This window comes from Varanus komodoensis, unplaced genomic scaffold (genome assembly GCF_004798865.1).
Source record: "Varanus komodoensis strain SLA01 unplaced genomic scaffold, ASM479886v1 scaffold21, whole genome shotgun sequence".
Taxonomy (NCBI): domain Eukaryota; kingdom Metazoa; phylum Chordata; class Lepidosauria; order Squamata; family Varanidae; genus Varanus; species Varanus komodoensis.
In genome coordinates, this window is record NW_025335589.1 from 4,316,704 (window position 1) to 4,341,270 (window position 24,567).

The window sequence follows — 24,567 nt, forward strand, 5'->3', positions numbered from 1 at the left end:
AACACTCTGCTTTCTGGAAACTTAACACATCTTGTTTAAAATGAGGGAACAGTTATCTGGAAATTCAGTGTTGCTTACTCCAAAGGAACTTGTGCAAGAGAGGTTCCCCATAGATCTAACTGCATAGGAAAACTTTAATAAAATTGTTCAACATTTGTATCCCAAAGCATAATTCAAAACTCAAAAGTTAGCTTGAGAAAACTTAATTACTTGAATGACTGCTAATGCTCACATGGGCCTAAGTAAGAACCATGAGGCCTTGAAAAGGTTCAGAAAGGTTTGTAATATACAAATACACAGATCATACCTGCTTTCCATTTCCCTGACTTGAGGAAGGGAAGGGGGAAAAAACAAAAGTTATGTGGCTCTGGGCCAGGCTGGAAATGTGAGGGAAACTCAACAAAAGAAACTGCATTTGCACAATATAGGAACACACCATCCAGTAGCCAGCCAAAGTGCAATGACAGGTCACCCAAACCCAGCCAGACCAGGGTGGCTCAACTTTTGCAAACAAGCCATCCTGAGGACCCATGAATTTTTGTCAGGTTGTTGATTCCTATGGTGATTTGTTGGGTTTTCAGAGATTGGGAAAGCAATTTTACTGGCCAGGATCAGCTGAAGAGATAAGAAAATTCATATTGTTCTTTGCAATCTCACCAGTGCTGCCTCCAGTCTCACCGGTCAATGTTTGTCTCCGATGATACCCAAATGGAAGTAAATGGGGAGGCTGGAAACTAAATGGAAAGGAAAACAATTCATCTGAAAAATGAATGAAAAATGAGTGGGGTGGTGCCAGTATCTCCCCTTTCTGGACTTGCTGGGAAATGTTGAATGAAAGAATACTAAGTGTCAATTTGATGCTTAAAAGTGAGAGCATTACAGTGCCAAGTTGGAGATATTATTCTACATCCCCTGATTTGATATACTTGCTCTTGCAGCTCCTCACCCAATTTTCAAGTGTTTCTGAACTGTACTTCTGGTTCTTCCCTTTTTATTCCTACTATTTTTGCCCCAAGCCTTCAAAATGGTGTGAAAATACATCCAGCCTCATCATGGCAATTTCATTGCATACCACTTGGTCCACTTTTTCATTCCTGCTGGCAGCTGCAACATACAAAGACATTCACCAGGCGAGACTAAACACAACAGACAGGTGACAGTGTGCTCTAGCACACTTACAAAAGAATGAAGAAAAACATTATGAACATATCTGCATACTCTAAAAGCACCAAAATAATATTTTCCAAATGTAATAAAAGAAAGGGGGTAGCAATCAATGTGTGGGGGAGGGGGAGGCAGGGCAGTGAGACAAGATTCTGCTGCAAAGGCACCCACGATACATGCTTGAGCCAGTTAGAGGACGGCTGGGGGTGGGGGTAAACAAGCTGCAACAAGCCCAATAATCTGCTGAGTGTATTATGGGCTGTTCAGCAAACAAAGAAGTGACCACAACTTATTCCCACCCAACAAGTCAACCTTGAGAGGCTAGCAAGGAGCAATGCTTCTTCTTCAGGGTAAAATCATTGTTTCAGTCCTAGGGAACCTAGTTACTGCTTAGCAATGTTCTCTCACGAGAGCTGGCTGGACAAGTCACCTTCCATTCTCCTCAGTGCTGCATCCATATAATGGGATCAACAGTGGCCTACCATCACAGAGGGTATTCTTTTGAGGCTCAAAGACCATAAAGCAATAGAACAGCTAAATAACAATGTTACACTGTTTATGTCATACAACAGTAATCGATTAGATCTGGGCATGGTTTTCGTTAAACACATGTGCACACACACACTTCTTGTCTCTCCTCACTGGAGAAATGTCTTTTTCAGCTCTCATTTACAAGAATGCATCTGTTTCCTTTAAAATAAGGAAATGGATTGAAACAAAAAGAATAGAATACATCTCAATTCCTCAAATAGCTAAAAGGTCCACAATTGCACCAGCATGTCTCCAGAAAATAATTAACTGCAATAATGACACTATTCTGCAAACTCCGCTAACACTGTAGAAAATATGCAGCCTCTCTCATATTCCAATCCCTTGCGTTAGTAAGATCTTTGCTTAGTACAGCAAAGCAAGTCATACTTTTGCTAGAAAAATCTGACTGACCTGCCTGTTGGGCCAATCAGTGACAAGGTGTCTGGTTTTCCAAAGCTATTTTGACATTGGCAGAGCATTACCAGCTTCCCGGAGATCGTTCCACAGTTCATTGCATTAACCTGATCAAAGGCACACTCTAACAGACACTGCTAAAGTCACTGCAAACTTTTCATTTCAACAGGGCTCCTACCAGTGGTACATGCAATCCAGACTAAAATGAATGGGTGTTGCACAGCAGTGTTGCTTAACAGATTGTACTCTCTCAGGGTGTTGTTTTAAATATAAGCCAAATGGAATTTTAGTTAACACTAATGGCATGATTATGTAGAAAGACTGCTCTATGCTGGCATAAGATGCTTGGCCAATTTAATCCACACTTAACAAAAACATTCACTAGTATGGTATAAACCTTTGCCTTCTTTGAAAAAAAATGACAGAAGTATGAATATAAATTCTGTATTGACTGGGAAGAGCAAAACATGAGCCAGCTACAATACCAAATAGTGTGCTCTTGTTCAGAGAACTCTGCACTCAAATTTATGGTCTGGTACCGTTTCATAAAAGAACATAGTATCCAACCGGAGTGCTGTATTGCACCGGCAGGAGCAATCTCTTATGAAATGGGTATTTAGTGGTTCTAAACATAATATGAGAAATAAGAGGAAACATTCAACAGAAAGCTGTCAGGGATTCCCTGTTTCCCTGGCCAACTGGGCAAAATCTCGCCCAGTTTTTCCCTGGTCTGTCAACCCAGGACCAGACACTGGATGCAGCACACATAAGCCCAAGCTTGGGGAACAAACAAGTTTATGCAAAAGCATCAAATACAGGGATGTAAGATGCTAAAACATACCATCTAAAAGTGATAAAAATGGGGGGGGGAGGGGGAAGTTGGACAGCTGCAACAGTATAGTTACAGACAACCAAAATACCCTAATTCCCAGGGCCTTGTTGGCCCACCTGAACTAGAAAATAACAAAGCTAACCCTATCCTAGCTGTACAGCAAAGTGCTACCTTTTGGAGGATCAAGATGCACAGGGCATCACAGCGAGCAGGCAGCAGATGGAACCTCCCAAAGGAGGAGCTCTCTTTCCCTACCAGCCTTTATCTCCCCCACCACTTGGTCAGCTTTCTTCTTCCAGTCCTTGGGGCCAACCATTTACTCCAGGTGCTGGTCCTTAGCCAGCTGCTGCTGTTATGTCCTTGAAGCCATAATTTCTGGTATCTCCTCCACAAAGGGAGGAGAATGCCTCACAAGATCTTGCTGTTTGTATCATATTACTGTGAACATTGCCTACAACTTCTCAGCTACTGCAGAGAAAAATGGTGGCTAGGGAATACGGGGAGTTACAATACTTTTTTTTTCCTCTCTAAGCATACATATGGTTGTGTACTTAACAATGCCTATCATCCTTAGCTAGCATTTAAATATGATGTCTTTCATGATATAGCAGACAAATAACCTAACTATGTCTACATGTCTCATTCTTTCCCCAGCCCTACAGTCCATGTAATAATATTTATGAATGCTGGAATGAGGTCAAGAATCTGAACTAAGACAATGTGAAGTTTCAAATATTTCATAATGCCTGGATTTTTCTTAGTTTCTTTTCAGCCTTTCCTCAAGAGAGAAAGATAAAGAAAATAATTGGAAACAAGACACGGGGCAAGAGGAAAAGAATCCCACTAGGACTTTCATCCATGCACGCACACACACACATACACTAAAAACTCGGGAATTGCTTCAAAATCTTCTCCTGAGAAGATGGTTTGGAATGTCACAGACAAGTATCAGGAGAGGGAGGAACTTCTAATTCTTTCAAGGAAAATATTGTGAAAGGAAGAATTTTGATCTTTTAACTCAGGAATGAGGGAGATTGTCTTCCAACAGGAGCATTCAGGAATACAAGGAGGAGAGCCCCCAAGACCCATAATGACTAGGTAATGAAACAAAGCATCACAGGAGCCACACTGGATCTTAGGATTAAGAAAACAGAATGCTATTAAGCATGGTGGAAACCACTGCCAAGCATAGCATACACACATGCATGAGAGAGAGAGAGAGAGAGAGAGAGAGAGAGAGAGAGAGAGAGAGAGAGAGAGAGTGTTTGCCTGATCCTTCAGTCCTGGAAGCTTGTAGGGTCCTCTCATGAGCCATTCAGGAAACCAGGCAGTTGAGAGCTGGAAAAGCAACCCCTGAAAAGAAAGGGAAGCCCCCCTTTTTAAACACCCCAAGCTTTAAGCAATTCAGGAAACAACACACACATATTTTCTAAACTGCAACACGAAAAGCACAGAACCAGCACTTGAAGTTCACATTTTTAAAACTTCTGATGTTTACAAGTGAACTGTCATCAGAACCCTTAAATTGACCTTGTTGTATTCATACCTACCACCATTTCCCTCCAGTGAATTCACTTATCCAAGCTGCTACTCACTGTACAGGGATTGTTGAAGAAATATTCCAGAATCAAGTCAATACCATGCCCTGGAGAGAGTAGCAGAAAACCTCAGTATCTACAAACAGAACAAACATTTTAAAGCAGGGCTAGCTGTAACTGAAGTATATTGATTCTTTGACCTCGATGAACAAGTTTATGAGGCAACACCTGCAATCTGTAAGCACTCGGCTTTCTTGTCCTCACTCAAGAAAGTTTCCCTGCTTTAGACACAGCAGGTGTAGAACAACCAAGAAATGGACATCAAGCAAGACCAAATTCACAATAAATTATTTTCATCAGAACCTTTGACTGAAATATCCCAGTTCACTTATGCAAGAACTTCTTAATTCTTTTGATTAAGAGTGGTTTTATAGAAACAAAACTCATACAGTACTATATGCTAATTGCTTCAGAAGCTGTTTCATTCGCCCCAGAACCATGATAAGCAGAAGAATGGTGCACATCCACCAGGTGAGTCAGCCTCATAAATTAGCTAACAAGAACCACCAGTCCAGAATAAAAGTTCTGTGCCAACAGTCCATTCCATTTTCCCTCTTCTGGCAACCTGTTTGGTATCTATGCATCAGCCTGTACCTTTGTTTGCATGAAATCAGAAACAAAGAAACACAGCGAGTCAGAAGGAGTTTCCTAGGCCATCTAGTCTGACTCTCTTGGAGCTTCCTCTTCTCCAGGCTGAAAAGATCCAGTTCCCTCAGTCTCTCCTCATATGTCATCTCTCCCAACCCGGCTACCATTCTTCTGACCCTGCACTGAACCAATTATAACCTAGCTATCTCTCTCTTATAATGTGGAGCCCAGAACTGGATGCAGTACTCCAGTTGTGGACACACCAAAGTCATGTAGAGCAGCATCAACACCTCCCTAGATCTGGAAGCCACACTTCTGGCTATACATCAAAGGGTAACATTTGTCTTCTTAACTGCCATGTCACTCTGCTGGCTTATGTTCAGTCTTCTGTTGACAAGTACTCCAAGATCCCTTTCACAAGTGCAGCTCTCCAGCCACTTTTCCCCATCCTGTACCTGTGACATCCATTTCTGTGTCCCAAGTGAAAGACCTTGCACTTATCCACACTGAATGCCGTCCTGTTGTCCCATGCCCACTTCCACAGCCTGTCCAGATCCTTCTTGACCCGGATCATCTGCTCCTCAGTTGGTACTGCTCCCACTTCAGTAGCATCTGTGAATTTCATCAGCAGACTGGTTATCCCTTCCTCCAGGTCATTGATAAAAAGAATGAACAGAATCAGACCTGGAACTGAGCCCTGGGGGGCAGGGGGGCTCTGCTTATCATTAACTGCCATCCTGATGATTCCCCACTGATAACCCTAACCCAAACCTGATGCCCTGATTCTTCAGTGTCTGTGGCTACCAAGCAAACAATAAGATGCAAGGCTGCAGGAAGTCTGATGGAGTGCTTCTTCCTTCTATACTTGCCCAAACATTAATACCTAGTTGAGCTGCCCTTTTGCTAGTACAGCATTTGCCTGGAGCTTCATATGTGGTGACCTGAGAGAGGGCTTTCTCCAGAAAGGTACTATGATTATGGACCTCCCTCTCCCTTCATATAAAATCCATGCAAGTCTTCCATCTTCTGGCACAAGCTAAAGACCTATTTATTCACTCAGCCTTTTGACTGAGCTTGTTTTGCTGCATCTTGTAATCTGCTATTTATCTATGTTACTGTTGTACCCAGTTTGGGGGGACAGGGAGGAGAGTTGGTCAAAGTTTTGCTTATGTTTTATTGGCTGTGCACCCACTTCAGTGTTGATTTATAAGGAAATGCAGCAATACAGTTCATAAATAAAACAAGTTGATGTCAGAGGTGCAATTTCAATTCTGCTCTCTCCCTGCTTCTCTACTCTTACTGACAGTGCAGGCTCCAGGATTTTGAAGGCCCTTAGGCAAGAGTCCTTCAATACCCCTCCCCCCTTCGGGAATCTGTCTTACCACCACCATTTTCACTGACTGCTATTACTCCACACCCTGCCCGCATTACTCACGTGTACTTGCTATAGAAAGGCAGAGGGCCTCTGAGCAAGGAGGCAGTATTCTCTGCTGGCTTTCCTTCTAACCACCATGTTTTTTGGCCAGAGAGAGGGGCACCTGGAAAAGCAGGATGCAAGGGCGTAAAAGAACAACTCCAAGCACTTGCCAGTGGGCCCTTGGTGGGTTATGAGTCCTTGACAGATACACAACCACGCCTACCCAGCTCTGCTTGCTGCTTTCATGGCAATAAAGCATCTGCCATGAAAGCCTTTCCACTATGTGGGTCCAGTTTGATGCTGAAGGCTAATTATTAAAAGATCAAGCTGATAAATGATGTCAGTAAACTTGAGAGATATTTGGGGAGCTGATGATTATTAACAGCTAGCAGAATGCCCATCATGATGTGGAACTGTATCCTTCCCTGTTGTATCTCCCTTACTGAGAACTGGGCAACACTTGGAAGGTAAGTTTTGACTTTGCAAAGTGAAGCACTTTCTTCTGCCCTTAGCAAAAATGGCACCCATTCCTTATGGAGAAAGAAAAGACACACTCTCATAAATATTGTGTGAATGAGAGCTAAGCCTGATACTGGACAGTGGCCCATCTGCAAAGCCTGCACACTTATTTCTTAGTCTCACTGTTGTGGTGGTAAAGGCTGAAACTGATAACATTTCATATACAGTGGTACCTCAGTTCACGAACTTAATTTGTTCCATGATTCTGGTCACGAACCGAGTCAAATTTCCCCTTAAGGTTCAATGTAAATAAGGTTACTCCATTCTGAACCATATGTAATTTTTTAACCACAAACATATGAAACAAAGTACAGTACAGTATGAAGAGAGAGAACACTAACCTTGCTAGAGGCAACTTCTGACATGGAGGATAGGAAGGTGGGTGGGGAGGAGGTTATCGTTTGGAGGGAGAGTCTGCAACTGCGACCTCAACTAGAGGAAGCCACGACCATGTGTCAGAGCAGGGAAGATGGCCGCGTTTGTGTTCCTGTGAATACGAACGTGGCCATCTTCCCCACACTACGACCATGTGTCAGAGTATGTTTCAGTGGGGCAGATAGCCATGATCATGTTCATCACCTGATGCAGAGTTTGCCAACGGAAGCAAAATTTTGCCAAACTTCTGTTAACCGAATTGTTTGCAAACAATAGCGTTCATGAACCAAGGTATTACTGTACAGTGATCAAGACTTAAAGAGCTTTTCCTGCAGTATCATTCTAGCTTTATCAGTATTATTGGCATCTAAGATACTGTTTATCGAAACCATTGATTAAAAAATGGAATATAAATGCTTTGACTTAAACAATGAGGAATAAGTGCTATAACCATTAATGAGTTCTAATGTATTTCTCCTGCTGTATTTGAATTGGGGATTTTTTTGGGAGGGGGCACTGCTTTTTCTGAATTTACTGGATAATGGTTTATGTATTTTAAACAGAAAAGCATTTATATATATTAAAATAATAAAATAGTAACAAGGCCTACTAAAGATTATTCTCAATTTCCACATGATGCTTCATCGTTAGTTTAATTAACTGTGCAAACCAATGTGGCAGACCATGACTTTTCAAACTCAGAGGATTGTGGGAATCCAGTGAAGGGTGGAAGGAGCACAAAGGCAAAGCTTGATTTTGTCCATTTAATTTTTTGCCCCAGACTAAGACACTACCAGATTATTATGTTCCTCCCTGCCCCTTCCTACCCACAGAAAACCCCACAAACCTCTGGCTCCGCGGTCAGTATTCCAATCTTGGAACAACAGCCAGAGCAGAGGAAGCATGCTCCAGGTTTGGAGACCCAGTTCCAACCTCAGTGTGCATTTCTGAGTTGCAGCTGGGACTCTGACCTCTCCCATGGCCATTAAGACTTCGTCTAGTTGGCCACAGGATTGTGCCCTAAGACTGAATCACTTCTCCAAGGAATTTACAGTCATATGAGAAATATGAAAACATACCAATTTGCATATTCCCAGATCATATTACCTAATGCCTCTCTTACCACTAGACACAATATCCAGATTCTAAATAATTGCTCAGATGCAAAATCATGCAGCAATCACAGGGATTTTTTTTACAGATAGCACAGATGCAGATGCTGCAATTCACGGTGTACTTGCGATCTGTTCTCATGTTCAATATATTAATTATTTGATTGGATTTCTTAGCTTTCCACCAAGAAAATGGCATTCAAAGGACTATGGAAGTATTGCACAGTGCTGTGCATGTAAAGTTGCATCTTCCAGTGAACTGCTGACAAGCACAGAAGCTCCATAGAACCCGAGTGGAGTTCCAAATCCCTGCAGTTGCATTTAGGATTAGGGTTTATGTCAGAAAAATGCTACAGATCTAGATGTGCAATATTACTATAAATGATAACTTAATTTCCCAGTTCATCCCCTGTACTATCACCTTAATTGTTTGTGTTGTTCCACCTTTTCCATGTAAATAGGTAAGAAATAACAAATGCACATCTTACTGGGATGCCTACCAAAGCAATTCCATGAATAAATACTAGAATCAGTATAAAACTATTATTTATTCTCATACACAACCTTCTTGTGCTTCCTTGGCTCTGTCCTCCTGACAGTGACAGAGTTCACATGACTTCGTATTTTATTTATTTAAGCCAGAAATTGCATTTTCATTTCCCTTCCTTTCAATCTTTTAATTAAATCTTTCAGGAAACAAAAACAAAAAGTTGTGGACGTCTGCATTTCCACCCTTGAATGTGTATCTTAGGTTCCAGGACAAAGACTGTACTGCACATTCTGATCAGGCCATCTGAAATTCCTGAATGCTGCGAGGGCATGAACAGTGAGCCCACATCGCATCGCCTTTAACATGTGCACCACTGTGTGATCACAGCAGCATGTTAGGTGGCCGCTGGATGATCTGCAGGTCTGCCATTTCTTTTGGAGGAGCTTTATGGAGGAGGCATAATTATGCAATAAAAATCCTGTTTCTCTACTCTTCTGCTCCTTCTGAATGAAGAATGTATTTTGTTATGTGGTTAACGTCCTTTGCATTATGCCTTTTGCTTGCTGTCTCCTGCAATCAAAAGAAAAAAGCACTCACAGACCACACTTCCTCATAGTCTAACACATCTGGAGGGCACCAAATTGAGGAAGGCTGTTGGGCTGGGTCCACACCTGCGCTCCTGTGCTGTTTCTTTTTGTGTTACTTTGCTGCTCCAACACATCATGCGGCTTTTTTGCACATTTGCAACCAAACCAGAGAGAGATTTTAATGGCATGCTTGCAAGGAGGAAAACCAGCCTACCACCTGAAGCGACAAGCTGAGGCATTTACATTCAAGAAGGTCCACTCACAGGTGAAACACCTACCTATCAGCAGACGTACTCATGATATAAAACCCCAGCTGGCCATTTTATGTGCCCTGTTTACAGGACACAATGCTGCTTATTATGCCAGGAATGTGAGATTGCAATGACATCAGTGTCTCTTTAATGATACACTAACTTTCCTATCATAATCAAGCTAACTGATCAAAGATCAGATGGGGACCACAACATGCTTTTCTAATTCACTGGAGGTATCTCCTAGGAAAGGAAACTGGCAAACATGCCTGCTTTCTTTTTTACAAAATTTATATCCTGCACCTTCAACATGAATTTATGTTCCAAGGGCAGCTTACAATATAAATATAATAAAAATTGAAAATGAGAAATAAAGCAAACAAACAGGAAATAACAGGTAAACAGCAACAGACTATTGAAACAGCTTTTGATGTTTAGATTCTAACTTAAAAATACAAAAATAAGCTTAGGTAAACATTTTTTCATAGCCGCTGATTATAGTACAAGGGGGTCCTGCAGATCACCCTGGGACTACACTCCAAAGACAAGTAGCCACAGCTGGCAAGTTTCCAGGTGCTATTCACTGCACTTCAGAAGCAGGATCAAAGAACTGAGATGACAATACCAGTGGATAGGCAGATAGACCTGGCAGAAGGTTGTCCAGTGGCTAATTGGATCCTAAGTCATGCAGGGCTTTAAGAGTTCTAACCAGCACGTGGAACTGAGCTTAAAAAATTCCCAGGAGGCAATAAAGTTGTTTCAGTAGATATGAAGAAAACCACTGGGATTGACTAAATTCAAGGACTGATATAAAAGTTTCAGGAGAGATATGCTAATATGTTGATTGCCCTGAAAATATAGTGCATGTGTAGTAAAAAGGCAAAGGCAATCTGTACTGCTTGATGGGTGGTTTAAACTCATTTGATATCAGAAGGGTGAAGTTACCCAGCATTCATGTTGGATGGCCCTTTTTGAAGATCTGCTCTAAATTAAGTGTGGTTGATATTTACAGGTCTCTATACAAAAGCTTAATATAGTATTTCCCATTCTGTGGGACCAGCAACATTAATAAGTATGGAGTAAGTCTGGACTTCATCCTAATTGAAATAATGTAAAACAATGATAAGAACCCCACAGTTTTTGTTTTTTGTTTTTTTTAATTATGAAGGATTTCACTGGTGTGCTGATCTCTTGACTTTTATATGTACACAGAATTGTATCTCATATCTTCACGCTTGCTCTCAGAGCTCATACAAAGCTGATTCATAATGGGGTGGAAGGTGCTCAATTAAGATTATAGACCATCACACCTATTGTGGTGTTACTGACACCACATTTGGTGCATGCAATATGGTTATGTGCAAAGATGTCAGAGAGCTATCATATGTATATAAGCATGGTTGCATTTACATACGGTGGCTATACTGAAATTATTGCAACAAGCTACAATAACGCACTAGAGTTAAGAAGCAACTCAGGATCTAAAATTTTAATTAAAAGTTTATATACACACTGTGCATGACCTCACTGAAAAGACATGTACTTCATTTTGATGTTATAGATTCAGTTAGAACAAGACAGAACAAAGAAGTGAAAAAGTCTGCAGAAGGAAGTTCAGTATAATGTAGGGTTTTGTTAGCTTAGGACAATTTTGTGAAGCAATATAAGCAACCTCTAGGCTGCTCTGCATAAACCAGGCTCTAGTTAGGAGGATGTGCACAGGCACACAGAAAAATAATGCTAAAGGAAGACAAGATTTTGCACAAAGACTGAATGATCTTTTCATGCCAAGAGCTGCAGAATTAGGAAGCTCAAGCTTGTGAATGGTTTCCTCCTCCTCCCCTCCCCACCCCCACAAAAGTTCCAGGGAGCCAAAGAAATGTATCTCCATGAAGACAAGCAATATGCGAGGAAACTGGATAGAACAAGTTCTGGGCAGTGTTGCAGCTTGTGCAGGGTGGGGAATGAGAGCATTGCAGCAAGGAATTCCAGCAACGGCAGCCATCCATTGCTTTAAATCTGTGCAGCAAAGGGCACTGTGTGGAGGAGTTGACTACAGGAAAAAGAAAGGCAGAGGGAACTGAGAAAACCACAACAGCAAACAATATTTCTGTTGCTTAGCAGATACATCAAAAGATTGCGAATTCATACTAACACAGAATAGTGTTACAGCCAAACATTTGTTGTAACCAGAAGACGCTAACATGGATGCAGGATCAAGCTAAACTCTGAAACATACATTTACTGGTATTAACTACTACAGCCATATGTGGCTGAATGTCCATATTCCTAAGAAAGACCTTGTGAGCTAAGGATATGCAGCTCCATGGGTTTAGACCACAGTTCCCACAATCCCTGACTGAATAACCAAGCTACGATAGTTTTAGCTCAGAAAATCAGAACACAACCAGGTTGCCTACCTCTACTTTAAATACTGACACAACTTTAATCCTCCTAGAAGTAACTCAGGATGCAATCACAAACTCTCCAATGGAATTTTGGACAGGATGGGAAAACACTAATTTCCAGTGATCTCGTCTGTCTATAAATGCATAACTTCTTGTCCAACTCAAGACCTGTAGCATGGAGGTGGAAACTGCAACAGCATGAGCGTGACGATGTCCCAGTTCAGTTATCATATTCTAATCCATTGAGACATTCTCACAGACTCATATTCTCTCTCCCACAATCCAATCCCTTGCTCCAGTTTTCCTGTTTGTTGCAATATCAGAATGGAGTGGGAGAAGAGGAAACTTTTGATCTTCAGATTCTCATTCCCTCAAGGGCAACCCTCTGGAGGCCGCAAGTCTGTGGTGGACAGGGCCAAAGCTGGGTAGTGCCAAAGTAACATGTACACTGCATCACTCACATCCAAACACCAGTACGGCTCCCATTCACAATCATCATCACTTTACACAATCCCGCCATCGCACTTACACCCTCAGCTTCAGCTAGCCACATTCTCCACATCCACACTTTTAAACAGATTTGCAGTATATTATTCCAAGTACTATGCACCAAACTATCATAAACCTAGAAATGAAAAGATCAGCTTATGAGAAGGGAAGATATGAACTTACAGTTTGCTTCTAATTCTCCAAAACATTATTTGGAGAGTCAACTGACCTGAGCCTATAAATGAGTCCATAGCCATATAATACCTTCCATGCCCAGAAGAGGTAGGCCCTAAAACAAACAGGAAGAAAAGCAAAGGACAAGGGAAGCAAAGCAAGGGCAAACTGACAGCATTATGTCACACTTCTGTAGAATAAAAACATATAGCTTCTATGGGTCAAATTATCCCATTTTCACTTTTAAGTCAATAACTTAAAATCTAATCTTAGTTTTAGCATATTTCTTTGTGTTGCACAGAACTATGATTTGTTCTATTTAGCCAAAATATTGGGGGCCACCAATATACACTATTCAGAAAAGGAGGGAAGTCTTTGTTCTGCTCTGGCCTACGGAAGTCTAAAAGGCAGTGTGGCTAGGAACACATCGTGAGGATGGTCTCCTTTCCTTGATGGTGGTGTGGGGGAGCAATCTGCAGAAGTTACTTTTTCTTTGTCCAAAATACCAACATTTCGAACTAAAGATTTAAGGCCTGAGCGGCTTCAGAATATATCAGAGTAGGGATTGCAACTCCAATGGCCACAAACTATCCAAACATCTTGCTGTCTCAAGAGGCACAGACCTCTTTTTCTCCTTGGTCCATGGATGATTATTTCACAGACACCCTTTGTTCTTTATACAGAGAAAGTGAACAATCAAATTCCTATAGAGCTCAGCAAAAGCTCCGCCTTCTTATTTCCCTTATTTCCAAATAATTGATTTAAGAGCTAAAGGATCTAGTTCTTCTCCAAGTTTTAATATAGTACACATTATTCTAATGTCAATAAATGTCAATAAAAATAACATTTTAATGGCTTTAAAATGTTTTAAAGCCTATCATTTTATATTCAATCAATACATATTTTTTATAAGTGACTTGTAACTATCTATTATGCACTCATTTTAACACTTTAAGGTGCTTTCTCTCAAAAGCATCCTTGTCATGCAGGCCCAACTGACTGAAGGAGGATATTTGTGGGTCTGCAGATGAATGTCACATCCATGGATTCTTACCAACTCTGGGGGTGGAGGAGAGGCACTATGTCTGCAAGGTAGCTTGCACGGACAATTTGCAGAGAAAGCCCCATTTTCAATTTTGCTGGCATAACTCTAACATAATGCCTGGAAATGCAGGATGGTCATTTAAATTTACAGCAGCAAAGTAGTGGCTGAAAAGACAGGACTGCTTTCCTCAAATGAAGAATCTGTCTTTCCATTTGTTCCCTTCAACATACTTTACACTTCTTTTTCACATTGTACCTCAACATACAAAATCATAATGACAACATTACAGTACAAGTGCAAGACAGTATCTAAAATTCATTTCTCCAATCTAGTTGCTTGGTAGCCCCCCCCCCCCCCGTGAAATCCATTTTATTCTAAACTTTCAGTTAAATGTGCCTTGCTATGGCTCCAAGTCAAAGGCTAAAGTATCTGACAATGCGTATTTCCCCATTTCTACACACAGGTGTACCCTAAGGTTACTCTATCAACTTGCCTAACACCTCAGAGCCCAGACATATTACATGGTAGCAAGTCTGACTGATTAATAAAACATTGGTTTTTGGAAACATCCTTAGATCTATATGTCTGTTCACTGTATTATTCAGAATATTTCCGCTCCCCAACTAAATACAGAGGAGTGTATGTGCTTGTGTATATTATAAGCCATATCTATGAGAGTACAAGCAGTAACTGATCTCTCATAATAAAATAAGCTCACAGAACTAAAAAGTGAACACCTTAATATTGTTATGCAAACATGGACCAACTTTTTGTAAGGAAAAATAGTGTAGGCAGTACAATACTTTCTTGCTATCCCTGTCTGTGCAAGGTGAAAAAGAATCAACTACATTTAAAGGCAGCCTGAGGGAGATGCGGAAAAGAGGGAAAGTCAATAATTATTCTGTCTGGAAATAGTGGAAGTAAACATCAAACATTGGCTCATCTGATTTCATTCTGGAGTTATTTATTTATGTATTTAGCAAGCTCCGAGTCAAGGCATTGCTTCATAAAACCAGAATACGAATGTACAGAAGGTGGACATCAGACTAACAGGCACCAGAGGAATCCCTAAACTTTCTGCACCCCGAAACTTAATAACTGAATTTTATCTTCACTGAATGTTGTTCTGTAAAGGAGCCAAAATATGCCAGGCTTCATCTGTAACATTAGACTGAAAACATTTTCTGAAATCAACAGCACCATTAAATGTTCAAAGAAAGATGAATGACAACTATACCTTGTATTCAAAATACTGGGTCTCAAAAACAATGGGATTTAAGCTGCAGTGGAACTATTTTAAGCTTAAAAGTCTTCGCTTCAGAGCAAGCAGACCTACTGCATAAAAATGAATTAGTAACTGTCCCTGGGAGTACACAATAAGAGAAGCAGGTTTGACCTCAGGCATCTGCAAAAGAAAGGATCTCAGGGAGCAGAAAAAAACAACTGCCAGAAACCCTAACTAGCTGTCACCAGTGAGGGTAATGGGCCAGTTGAACAGATATGATTTTGGACATGGGATGAGGCAGCATGAGATTTACTGTTGAGTGTTTAAAATGGTTTTATTTTTATACAATGGTACCTTGGCTCACAAACTTAATCCATTCCAGGACTCTGATCATGACCCAAACTGGTCATGAGCCAAGTCAAATTTCCCTGTAAGGGTCAATGTAAATAGGGTTAATCCATTCTGCAATTATTTTTTTTACTCACAAAAATTTGAAGCAAAGTGACAAAGAACAACAAAGATCGCGGCCATCTCCTCCCCCTGCAGCGATTGTGCGGGGGGGGGAGATGGGTGCAATCGGGGGGGTGGGGGGCAAGCAAGCATGGGCGCACTGGGGGGCAGGCGTGCACGCTCGGACAGGGAACACAGGCACAGCTGGGGCCATCTCTCCCCCCCCCCCCCATGACCGCAATCGTGCCCGTTCAGGGAAGGCGGGCGCGCTCACAATTGTCACCCGATGCAGAGTTCGTGACCTGCAGCAAAATTTTTATGAAATTTCTGTTCGCGACCTGATTTGGTTGTGAACTGAAGCGTTCGTGAGCCAAGATACCACTGTATACTTTTTACATTATGTTGGTAAATTGTATTTTAGGGTTGAAACTTTTTATGCTTTTAAACCACTCACAGATCTTTGGCAGAGAACTGCCCAGAGAACTGGTGAACTAGTCAACCAGATGGAACTGTTACTTGCCCAAAACAAGTGCCTAACTGCAAGACTGGAATGACTTCCAAGCTAACTTCCAACTAAGGCCTAAAATGATACTGTCCATTCCTGAGTGGCAGGCAAAGGTGAGACATGAAAAACACAATATACCTAAATAGTTAAGAGTCCAGCTGAAGAACAGGTAGGAACACATTGTCTAATCCATGTTTAGCCATTAGGTGATGTTATGAAAATATTATTAACCATTATCAAATCCTACTTTTAGAAATTTCTGTGCTACTTGAAGGGGCCATATCTGATTGAGAAAAGGTTACAGATAGAACATAACTCTGAAGATTAGTTTTGCAGAAAATTAACACATGCTGAACAGCACAATCTTGGCACAACTTACCAAATTTCTTTAGTCCAGAAACTGAAATGTATGACTTCATTTTCACCTTTTTCTCCTAATAGAAAATGTGGACATCAGAACTCATTGTGCAACATTTTTGCTTATTATATCTAATTTTAGTTACATTATGTAAATATTTTTCTGGCTGTTTGACTAAAATAACCAAAGTACGGCAGCAATGAATCCCACAGATCAAGCAGCTGCTTTCCTCAAAAAGACGTAAGTGTTTTCCTGATCAAGTTATTGGATCAACTTTTTTTCTGCCTCTGTTCAAATGCTATGTTATCACACTCTAACATTTTGATTATTCTCTTTCCAATTTTCAGTTTTCTGACTACTCTGTTCCAACAGCAATGCTGAACTTTTAATCTTCCTGATTACTAAAGAGTTTTTGCTTCTTGAAGCTCGATGCTACTGTGTCGCTAACTGCACAGCCTGAATCTTGGATCTGCATTTCCTTCCAAAAGGCCAGAGTTTAATAATGTAGTGGCCTGTAATTCAGTAATCTGAAAGAGGATCTATGATCCCAAAGGCTTGATCTATTGCACCAGAAAAAAAAGACACACAAATTTGAATCCTCTCTGATATAAAACATTCTCTGTGCATAGTAAGAGATTTCTACCAAACATGCAGTCTTCCACTACATCCCGAATTGTTGCATTCCCATCTAACTGTAAGCATTGCTTCCTGTAACATCCAGTGGAGTGAGGGTGTGACTCACGGTATCAGAACAAAATTCCCCTCACTCCTGAACAATGATTTGGCCAGAAAATGCCAGAAACTACTGGAGGTGAGATTCTTCAAGAGAAATGTAGGCTGGCCTAAACAGTACAGGGTTTGATTAAAATAACTTTAAGGTTAACAAGAACTCAGACTTAAGCCAACCAGAATCTCTTATCGCTCTCAGATCTAGAGCAGACATGGGTGATCTTTGTTCTGTCAAGCACTACATTTCCTCAGGGAAAATTGGAGGGGAGGGGGGTGGATCTCAGCAGTAGGAAGAACCAGAGTCAGAAGTTTGTTTATTTTGAGAGAGGAATATTAGGTAAGTTATTCAGGAATACATAGCGTCATGCTGTCTCTGTACCTGGTCCCCCCCTTCCCCCCTGCGCTCTCTTTGCCACCCCACCTTTCATCACTCAGTCCATCTGGACTTTACCCTTTGCCAGAGGACCAATTTCTTGCAGAGAACCACTGCTCCTATTGCTCTACCCTTTTTGCCTTTCCTCCCACCCCCACCCCCACCCCCACCCCCACAAACAAGATGCCCATCAAAGTGAAAAACTGAGTCCTAAGTTAAAACTGGGTTGGAACTGTCTTGGAACAAGCCGTCCAGAGACTTTTAGTATTGGGATGGCATATAAAAACTTTAAATAAATAAATAGTTCCAAATTTTTGTTTGCAAGATCTGCAAACATGGTGAGGAATTCTCAACATGACACTAGGCTCTGTGCATAGCATGAAAATGGCTGAAGAGTTTACATTCTGTTTAGCTGAACAAGACACAGCAGGGGCAAGAGATCAGGGATTGCCAAAAGACGGTAGGGAAAGAAGAGCTAGTGTAAGATTTGTCAGGGATCAAAAAATGCTATTTTGATCAAAGATCGAAAACCTTTTCGGAAAAATGCAGAGAAGTTTTCTAAGCAGAGAATAGATTTATTAAAACAACTGTAGTAGAATACAGTTACAGTAAGGCCTGTCAGAATATTTCATGGCTGCCTAACCAGGTCAACCTACATCCAGAGCAAGATGGGGAGGCTAAGTCTTAAGTTAGTTCAGACTCAGAACTACTCCAAATTCTGGTACACTAGAACTGCTCAGAAAACATGGTATGCATTTTTAAGCATTATAGTCAGATGTTAATAAGAAGCAAGTAAAGTTAAATTTAACTAGACTGAATCACTCTAGTCCCTTCTAAATCTGGGATATTTTTTAAAAAAATTACAGCTCCCCCCTTTCTGAGTCATATTGTATGACAATGTCCTTTTAAAAGCACAATTTGAAGTTATTGTACATGAAGGTAAGAGAGAGGGGAATAGATAACATAAGAACATATTGCCCGAGAGGCTGATAAAGTAAGCCATCACTTGCTTTCCATATCCATTCTAGAGCTACCAGTCAGGCAATAGCTCTAGAAGTGGGGTAGCTGCAGTTCAAAAAAGTACCTCTTTGTGCCAATTTATGTTTTTCTGTTGGAACTGAGATGCAGTGAACCCACAGAACCTGGATCAAATCTCTCAAAGCAATAACATGGATCAGTGCAGGTACTCACCTGGCTCGCATGAAATTGCTAACTATATAAGTTATTTAGCCATAATTAGCCACAGCTGCACAGCAGCAACCAACTGTGCTTCCTCTATCCTGCTCATTGCTTCTGCGACCTTCACAACTCAAGAACAACCCCATTCTGCGTTTATTGTTAAGTATATTCCTAGAAACGGGATTGTTTAATGGTTAATCAACCAGAGTTAACCCAGCTCAGAGTCAACCTGACAACAATAATGAATTTGCACAATCAAGTAATTCATGGTTTAAAAGGAGTGTAAAGGAGTGAGTCAAATTGGGTCAAAATATCTCATACTCTAAACACATGGAACATAGGAAGCAATTTTATTTCTGCCACTACTTCCCTATTCCTCTACTTCAGGAGTACTGAATCTCTTTCTACCTGAGGGCTTAATACCATTTAAGAGAATCTTTCAGGGCAACTTTCCAGTGGTGACTAAGCACACTTTAATACAAAACATTTACTTCCCAATAACAAAGTGGTAGGAAAAGCTGCCCTACTTTTCCAGAATGGGAAAAAATGCACAAAAGCCAGGAAAGTGTCAAACAACTGCTGGAAAAAGGGATCCTCTGAGTGCCAGACTGTGAGGTCCTGTACCCCTGCTCTGTTGTCTCCCCTGCGTCAAATTGCATATTGCAACCCCTTTAGGGCAGGAACTTGTTCTCCCTAAAGCCCCAGGCACCCTAATGGCATGATATAAACAACCACCAGTAATCCTTTCTAGGAGGTGTGCATTTATCATACACATATTTATTCTTATCCATTAAATAATTTTATAGTACTTTTTAGTTCTAACAAGGCCCAGAAAGCAGTTTATAAAACAAAACAAAAGCTAAAACTTTGAAATCAATGAAGCAAAGTTAAAACCTACATTATCAAAAATATTAAAAGTCGTCCAGAATAAGGATTTCTCACTGTCTGACTAATTGCCACAAGGGATGGGGCTTATCTCATAATCTTTGGAAAAGAACTCCATAATCATGGTGCTGTCACAAAAAGGTCATTTTCTACACCTCCCACCAAATAAGCCCCTTTTGCTGGTTGCCATAATACTAGACCCTACTACTACTAATAGTAGATCACAAGAGTGATCTCAACCTCTGATCAGGGCTATGCAGGAGGATGTAGTCTTTCAGATATTTTGGTAGGCCAGTACTGAAGGTAGCTCCTAGCTCCATATCGTCTCTTATTCTTCTAGCTTTGGAATGCATATGAACCCAAATCTGCTGCAACATCAAAATGCCCTTTTAGTACTTGTGGATATTCTTCAGAGCATGCCATGTGTGTAACAAAAGCCACACGTCTGATTCTTCATGCTATGATACTGAAGTGATCCTGTCAACTTCACTTAATGTTGTTCTGTGTTTTTGTTGGTGCAGAAGCTTGCTTTCTTGTTTTGGCTTACAGAATTAGATTTCTTTGCTAAACACAAGCAAACTTAGCCAATGATCAGATATGATGGAACACCGGGGGGGACACACGCTGGGGAAGAATATGTGAAGGTAGAATGAACATCTTTTGGCTTTTCTGGAATAAAATTGCACTAGAATTCTTATGTGGCAAGCTGAACCATATGCATTTTATTCTGCAGAATAGTATTTAGATGTTAACGCCACTTCATGAAGATTCTGCACCAAGCTACACAGTGGAACAGTGAGGAATTCAGAGATGTCACAGAGGTGGCAGTGAAAGCAGGGCCAAGGAGATGAGTGCTTGGGAAACAAAGTGTAATAGTTTAAAGTATGTAACATCATGGAAAAGAACTGCAGGACTTGATGGATGGGACAGAGATGGGGTAGACTGATTCATCAGAGAGCAACTGTTGTCCAATTAATTACATTGTGTGCATGTATTACATTTCAGTGTGATAGTCTCCAAATTTTATTTCAGTAGAGGGTTTTGCTTTTTACCACTCCATGCATCAGTATATAGACCAGTGATGGCAAACCTTTTAGAGACCGAGTGCCCAACCGCAACCCAAAACCCACTTATTTATTGCAAAATGCCCACACTGCAATAAACCCTGAAAACTGAGGTTTTAATTTAGAAAAATACAACTCACAGCCAGTCCAAGCAAATATATATATATGTGTATATGTATATATATATATATCTCCTTGGCAGCGCAGTAACCGGCCATGCGAAAGCTCGGACGAGTCGCAGCTAATGAGTTGTGGCTCATGACATCATTGCCTGGCACCACTGCTCCTTTCTGAGCATGCGCATGGCCCCTATGTACGCTGTTATCCAATGCTCGGCTGCTGGAGCGATACTGGGTTGACTTGGCTTGTGTGCCAACAGAGAGGGCTCTGCGTGCCCACTGTGGCACACATGCCATAGGTTCATCACCACTGATATAGTCCATTATCTTTTTTAATTCCCTACACTGTCGGGGCTTCTGATCCTTCCAAGGCTATTTCCCTATTTTACTACTCTACTGCATACAAACTTTACTATGTATTCACATAACCTGAAATAAGTGTATATAAATAAAATTCATTTTTTTCATGTTTCCAGTCCTTAATCTGGCAGACCGTTTATAAATTCTAGGGTTTAAAAAAAAACTTAAGCAATGTGATCTATAAAACACATCACTCTAACCACAACAAACAATCAGCAATAAATGTTTTCAAGTTTCTTTAAAAGAAATGATTGACACATAGATTTTTCTTGGCATAACACATCAACTTCAGTTACAAATGGAAGGTTTTGCAATACTATTTATTAAGTCTGAACGAGGGAGGGAAAAGCCAAAACACAAAGAATTTGTAGGCAACTCTGAAAATAGTATGCAGTTTTAGGGAATATGAAACACCTTCCCCAGATTTATTTATCAGGCATTTACTTTGCTAACCTGTGGGTACTCCATGAATACTTCCCTATTATCCATAGACTGGCATGCTTGCTTTGACCTGCCTTGACAAGGTTTGACCTGGTCAGAATTATGGATGTCTGGGCAACATTTCTACTACATTCTAAGTTGGTTTCAGAATTTTTAGTCAAGTTTATTGGCTTCTGCTTTCACCTAGGCTCCAACCAAACTGCTAACATTGAACTTTAAATGTAATATAACATACTTGTAATAACCAGTAAAGGCCACCTCCTCTCTGACTTTCCAAGAGGCCCAGCTCAGCATCCCTCCACTTTGGATGAACAAATTTACGTGATGAACAAACTCACTTATGCTAGACACCCATTGTTGTTGTTTTGTTTTGGCAGGCATCTGTGGGTACTCAACTTGCCACGGGTTCTTATATGATATGAAAACAGGCAGTAGGGTTTGTTTGAAGGATAGAAAACCCACAAATAACCCTAAAAACAAATTATAGCTTATTTGAGGGTTGTTCTGATCCTCAAACAATTCCCACTGCCTTGGTTTGTATGACACAATAACCCATGGCAAACTGGGCACAAAAGAAAAATGGTGCCTACAGACACCTGGAAAAATGCAACATCTCCTGCAGAGAAATTAACCCATGGTGTACTGTCATGTCATATAAACCAGGCCACTGTGTCCCTAATGAGAGACGTGATATAAGCACAAGAGTTATTATTCTGTTGGTTTAATTATCATTGCTATTTGATGCTGAAATGTTTTTCTTAAATAATGGTCTTCTTCAAAATTTATTGTTTACTTTGTTTAGGCACTTTGGATGTCTATTTTGAATAGTTTAAAAATAAGAAATTGTATTTTAAACTAACTCAATCAGAATATTGCTATTTTGAATACACATCAACAAACTGGCCCTTAACATATCAGTCCTTGGAATTGAATGAAAACATAATGTTCCTCCAAATTAGACAAACAAACAAACAAACAAAAACCACACTCCAAAGCATGAACATATAACCCCAAAAGTTAACAAGATTTTAACTTGTTCACTTCAAGTGAAAAAAGTACAAATATAAAATCATGTTTACATTTACCCAACTCGCCTGCACCTACAGTTGTGAACAATTTCACATACACATTACAAAAAATAAATGATTCTGATAAATTATAATAGAATTTAGTAATTTAAAAATGATGAAGAAAACCTGTTCCTTACCTATACTCTTATGCTAAAGTTAAATCAGAAAAAAGCTATGCAAGGCATGTTAACTAAAAAAAGCCCTCTAATTAAAGTGCTGCCTTTCCCTCATATCCGGAACAAACAACACTGCGACAGGATCCTGCAGGATGCAGGGCAATAATTGTCATTTAGCCACTTAACTCCCTGCCTGCATGGCTAAGTTGCTCATTGTGGCTCGTCTCTCAGCCTATTACCGCTGTCATTTGCATTTCAATGTGTACCATGAGGAGCCAGGGCAGAGACAACAGCAGAAAAGGGAGGGGAGCACAGCAACTGGTTATTCAGGTTGGATCCAGACAACATTTTGTGATGGGCGGGGGCAGAGGAAATGAAATTAATTAACACTGGCTGCACTTCTGCCTCCTATCAGGCAGTCTCTGGGCTGAGGAACAAAACTCGCCACAAATGTATGGCTGAATCTCAGACAGAAACTCTAGTGGGAAAATATCTAAAGCTGCTAACCCCACATTCACACTTACTCAGAAGTAAACAGGGCTAGGGTGCCACTGCTGAAAGAGCCCTCTCTTTAGCAGCCACCTGTATTCGGCTGTCTGAATCTGGGTTGCCAAATTAACTGGCTGGGCGCTCCCTTCTGGTGTCAGATATGCTCTAGCATTTACAAGAGACTGAGGCCCAGAGCCAGCCCTACCATTAGGCAGAACGAGGAAGCTGCCCAAGACAGCAGCTGCTGGGGCTAAGAGTGAATCGACTGACTGAGCCTTAAAGCAAAGTGTGGATCTGAACCTGGGTCATCCTTATCCTAATTGGCTCACAATTATCTAAGAAATAACTTACAATGAAGCACCATTATGGAACTGTGTGCACTTTTTAGTTCATGTCCAGTGGGGCTCATACCACTATGGGGTGGGGGGAGGCGTGGTATGAACAGCCTTCTTTTTTCTTTCTTTTTTTGAGGAACATGAGCCCATTCTTCTATGTATTCCAATGGTATAAATATATTTTGTTTTTTATTTTAAATGCTCAAGCTGAATTTCATGCTCGTTCTCTGCATGCATCTATCTCCTAAAGCACAGCTCTTAAAGCTTCTGCATTCACAAGGTAGCACAGTTAAAATTTACTGCCAAACTCCAGACATCTCTGTAAACAACCCAGATGATTCACAATATTTAGTGTTTAGGGACCAAATTCCTCTTTTACCCAGTTAACAGAAGGAACATTAATCTCTGTCCGAGTCTATCAACAAGCTCACAATGATATTCCATCAGGATGTGGTCTAAAAGCAGCAAACTAACAGGATGGAAGACACCTATACTAGTCACATCTATTTCAATGTAATCCTCTCACTTACTAAACAATGTAAACAGCTTCTGCAGCCAACATGAACAATACCATTCAATTCATTTTCACCAGATTAATTTCTTTGGTTCTATCTATGCTTGAGGAGAACAATTTATTAGGAAATCCAGGTATGAAAAGTGGAGTGTTTTGAAATCACCAACAAAGAACGAATCCAATCTTGCCCTTCTGCTGCTCTACAGATATAGTCCTGCTCTACAGGACTACAACACCCAACATTGCTGATGATTGGCCATTCTAATGGAAGCAGAAGTCTAAAACACCTGGAGGCACCAGTTTGGCTGAAGCTGCCTTTTCTGGTCATAGAAAAATTTAAGGGATATGGGGGCTGTTACCA

At 40.7% G+C, this 24,567-nt stretch overlaps 1 protein-coding gene across 6 annotated transcripts in view; it reads right to left on the minus strand.

The window, feature by feature from the left end:
* The window catches only part of LOC123023827 (mastermind-like protein 3), a 99,724-nt gene that overhangs the window by 46,355 nt on the left and 28,802 nt on the right, over positions 1-24,567 (minus strand). The window contains exons 2-3 of one of the 6 annotated variants that reach the window (XM_044430877.1): positions 16,554-16,608; positions 7,303-9,610 (exon numbers count right to left, since the gene is read on the minus strand). The exons of 2 other annotated variants lie outside the window; for them this stretch is intronic. In XM_044430877.1, coding sequence (XP_044286812.1) covers positions 9,588-9,610; positions 16,554-16,608 — 78 coding nt within the window. In that variant the 3' untranslated portion in view covers positions 7,303-9,587. Of the gene's footprint in view, positions 1-7,302; positions 9,611-16,095; positions 16,609-24,567 lie in introns of those variants that run through there. 3 more of the 6 variants (XM_044430874.1, XM_044430876.1, XM_044430872.1) reach the window with 3 other exon arrangements.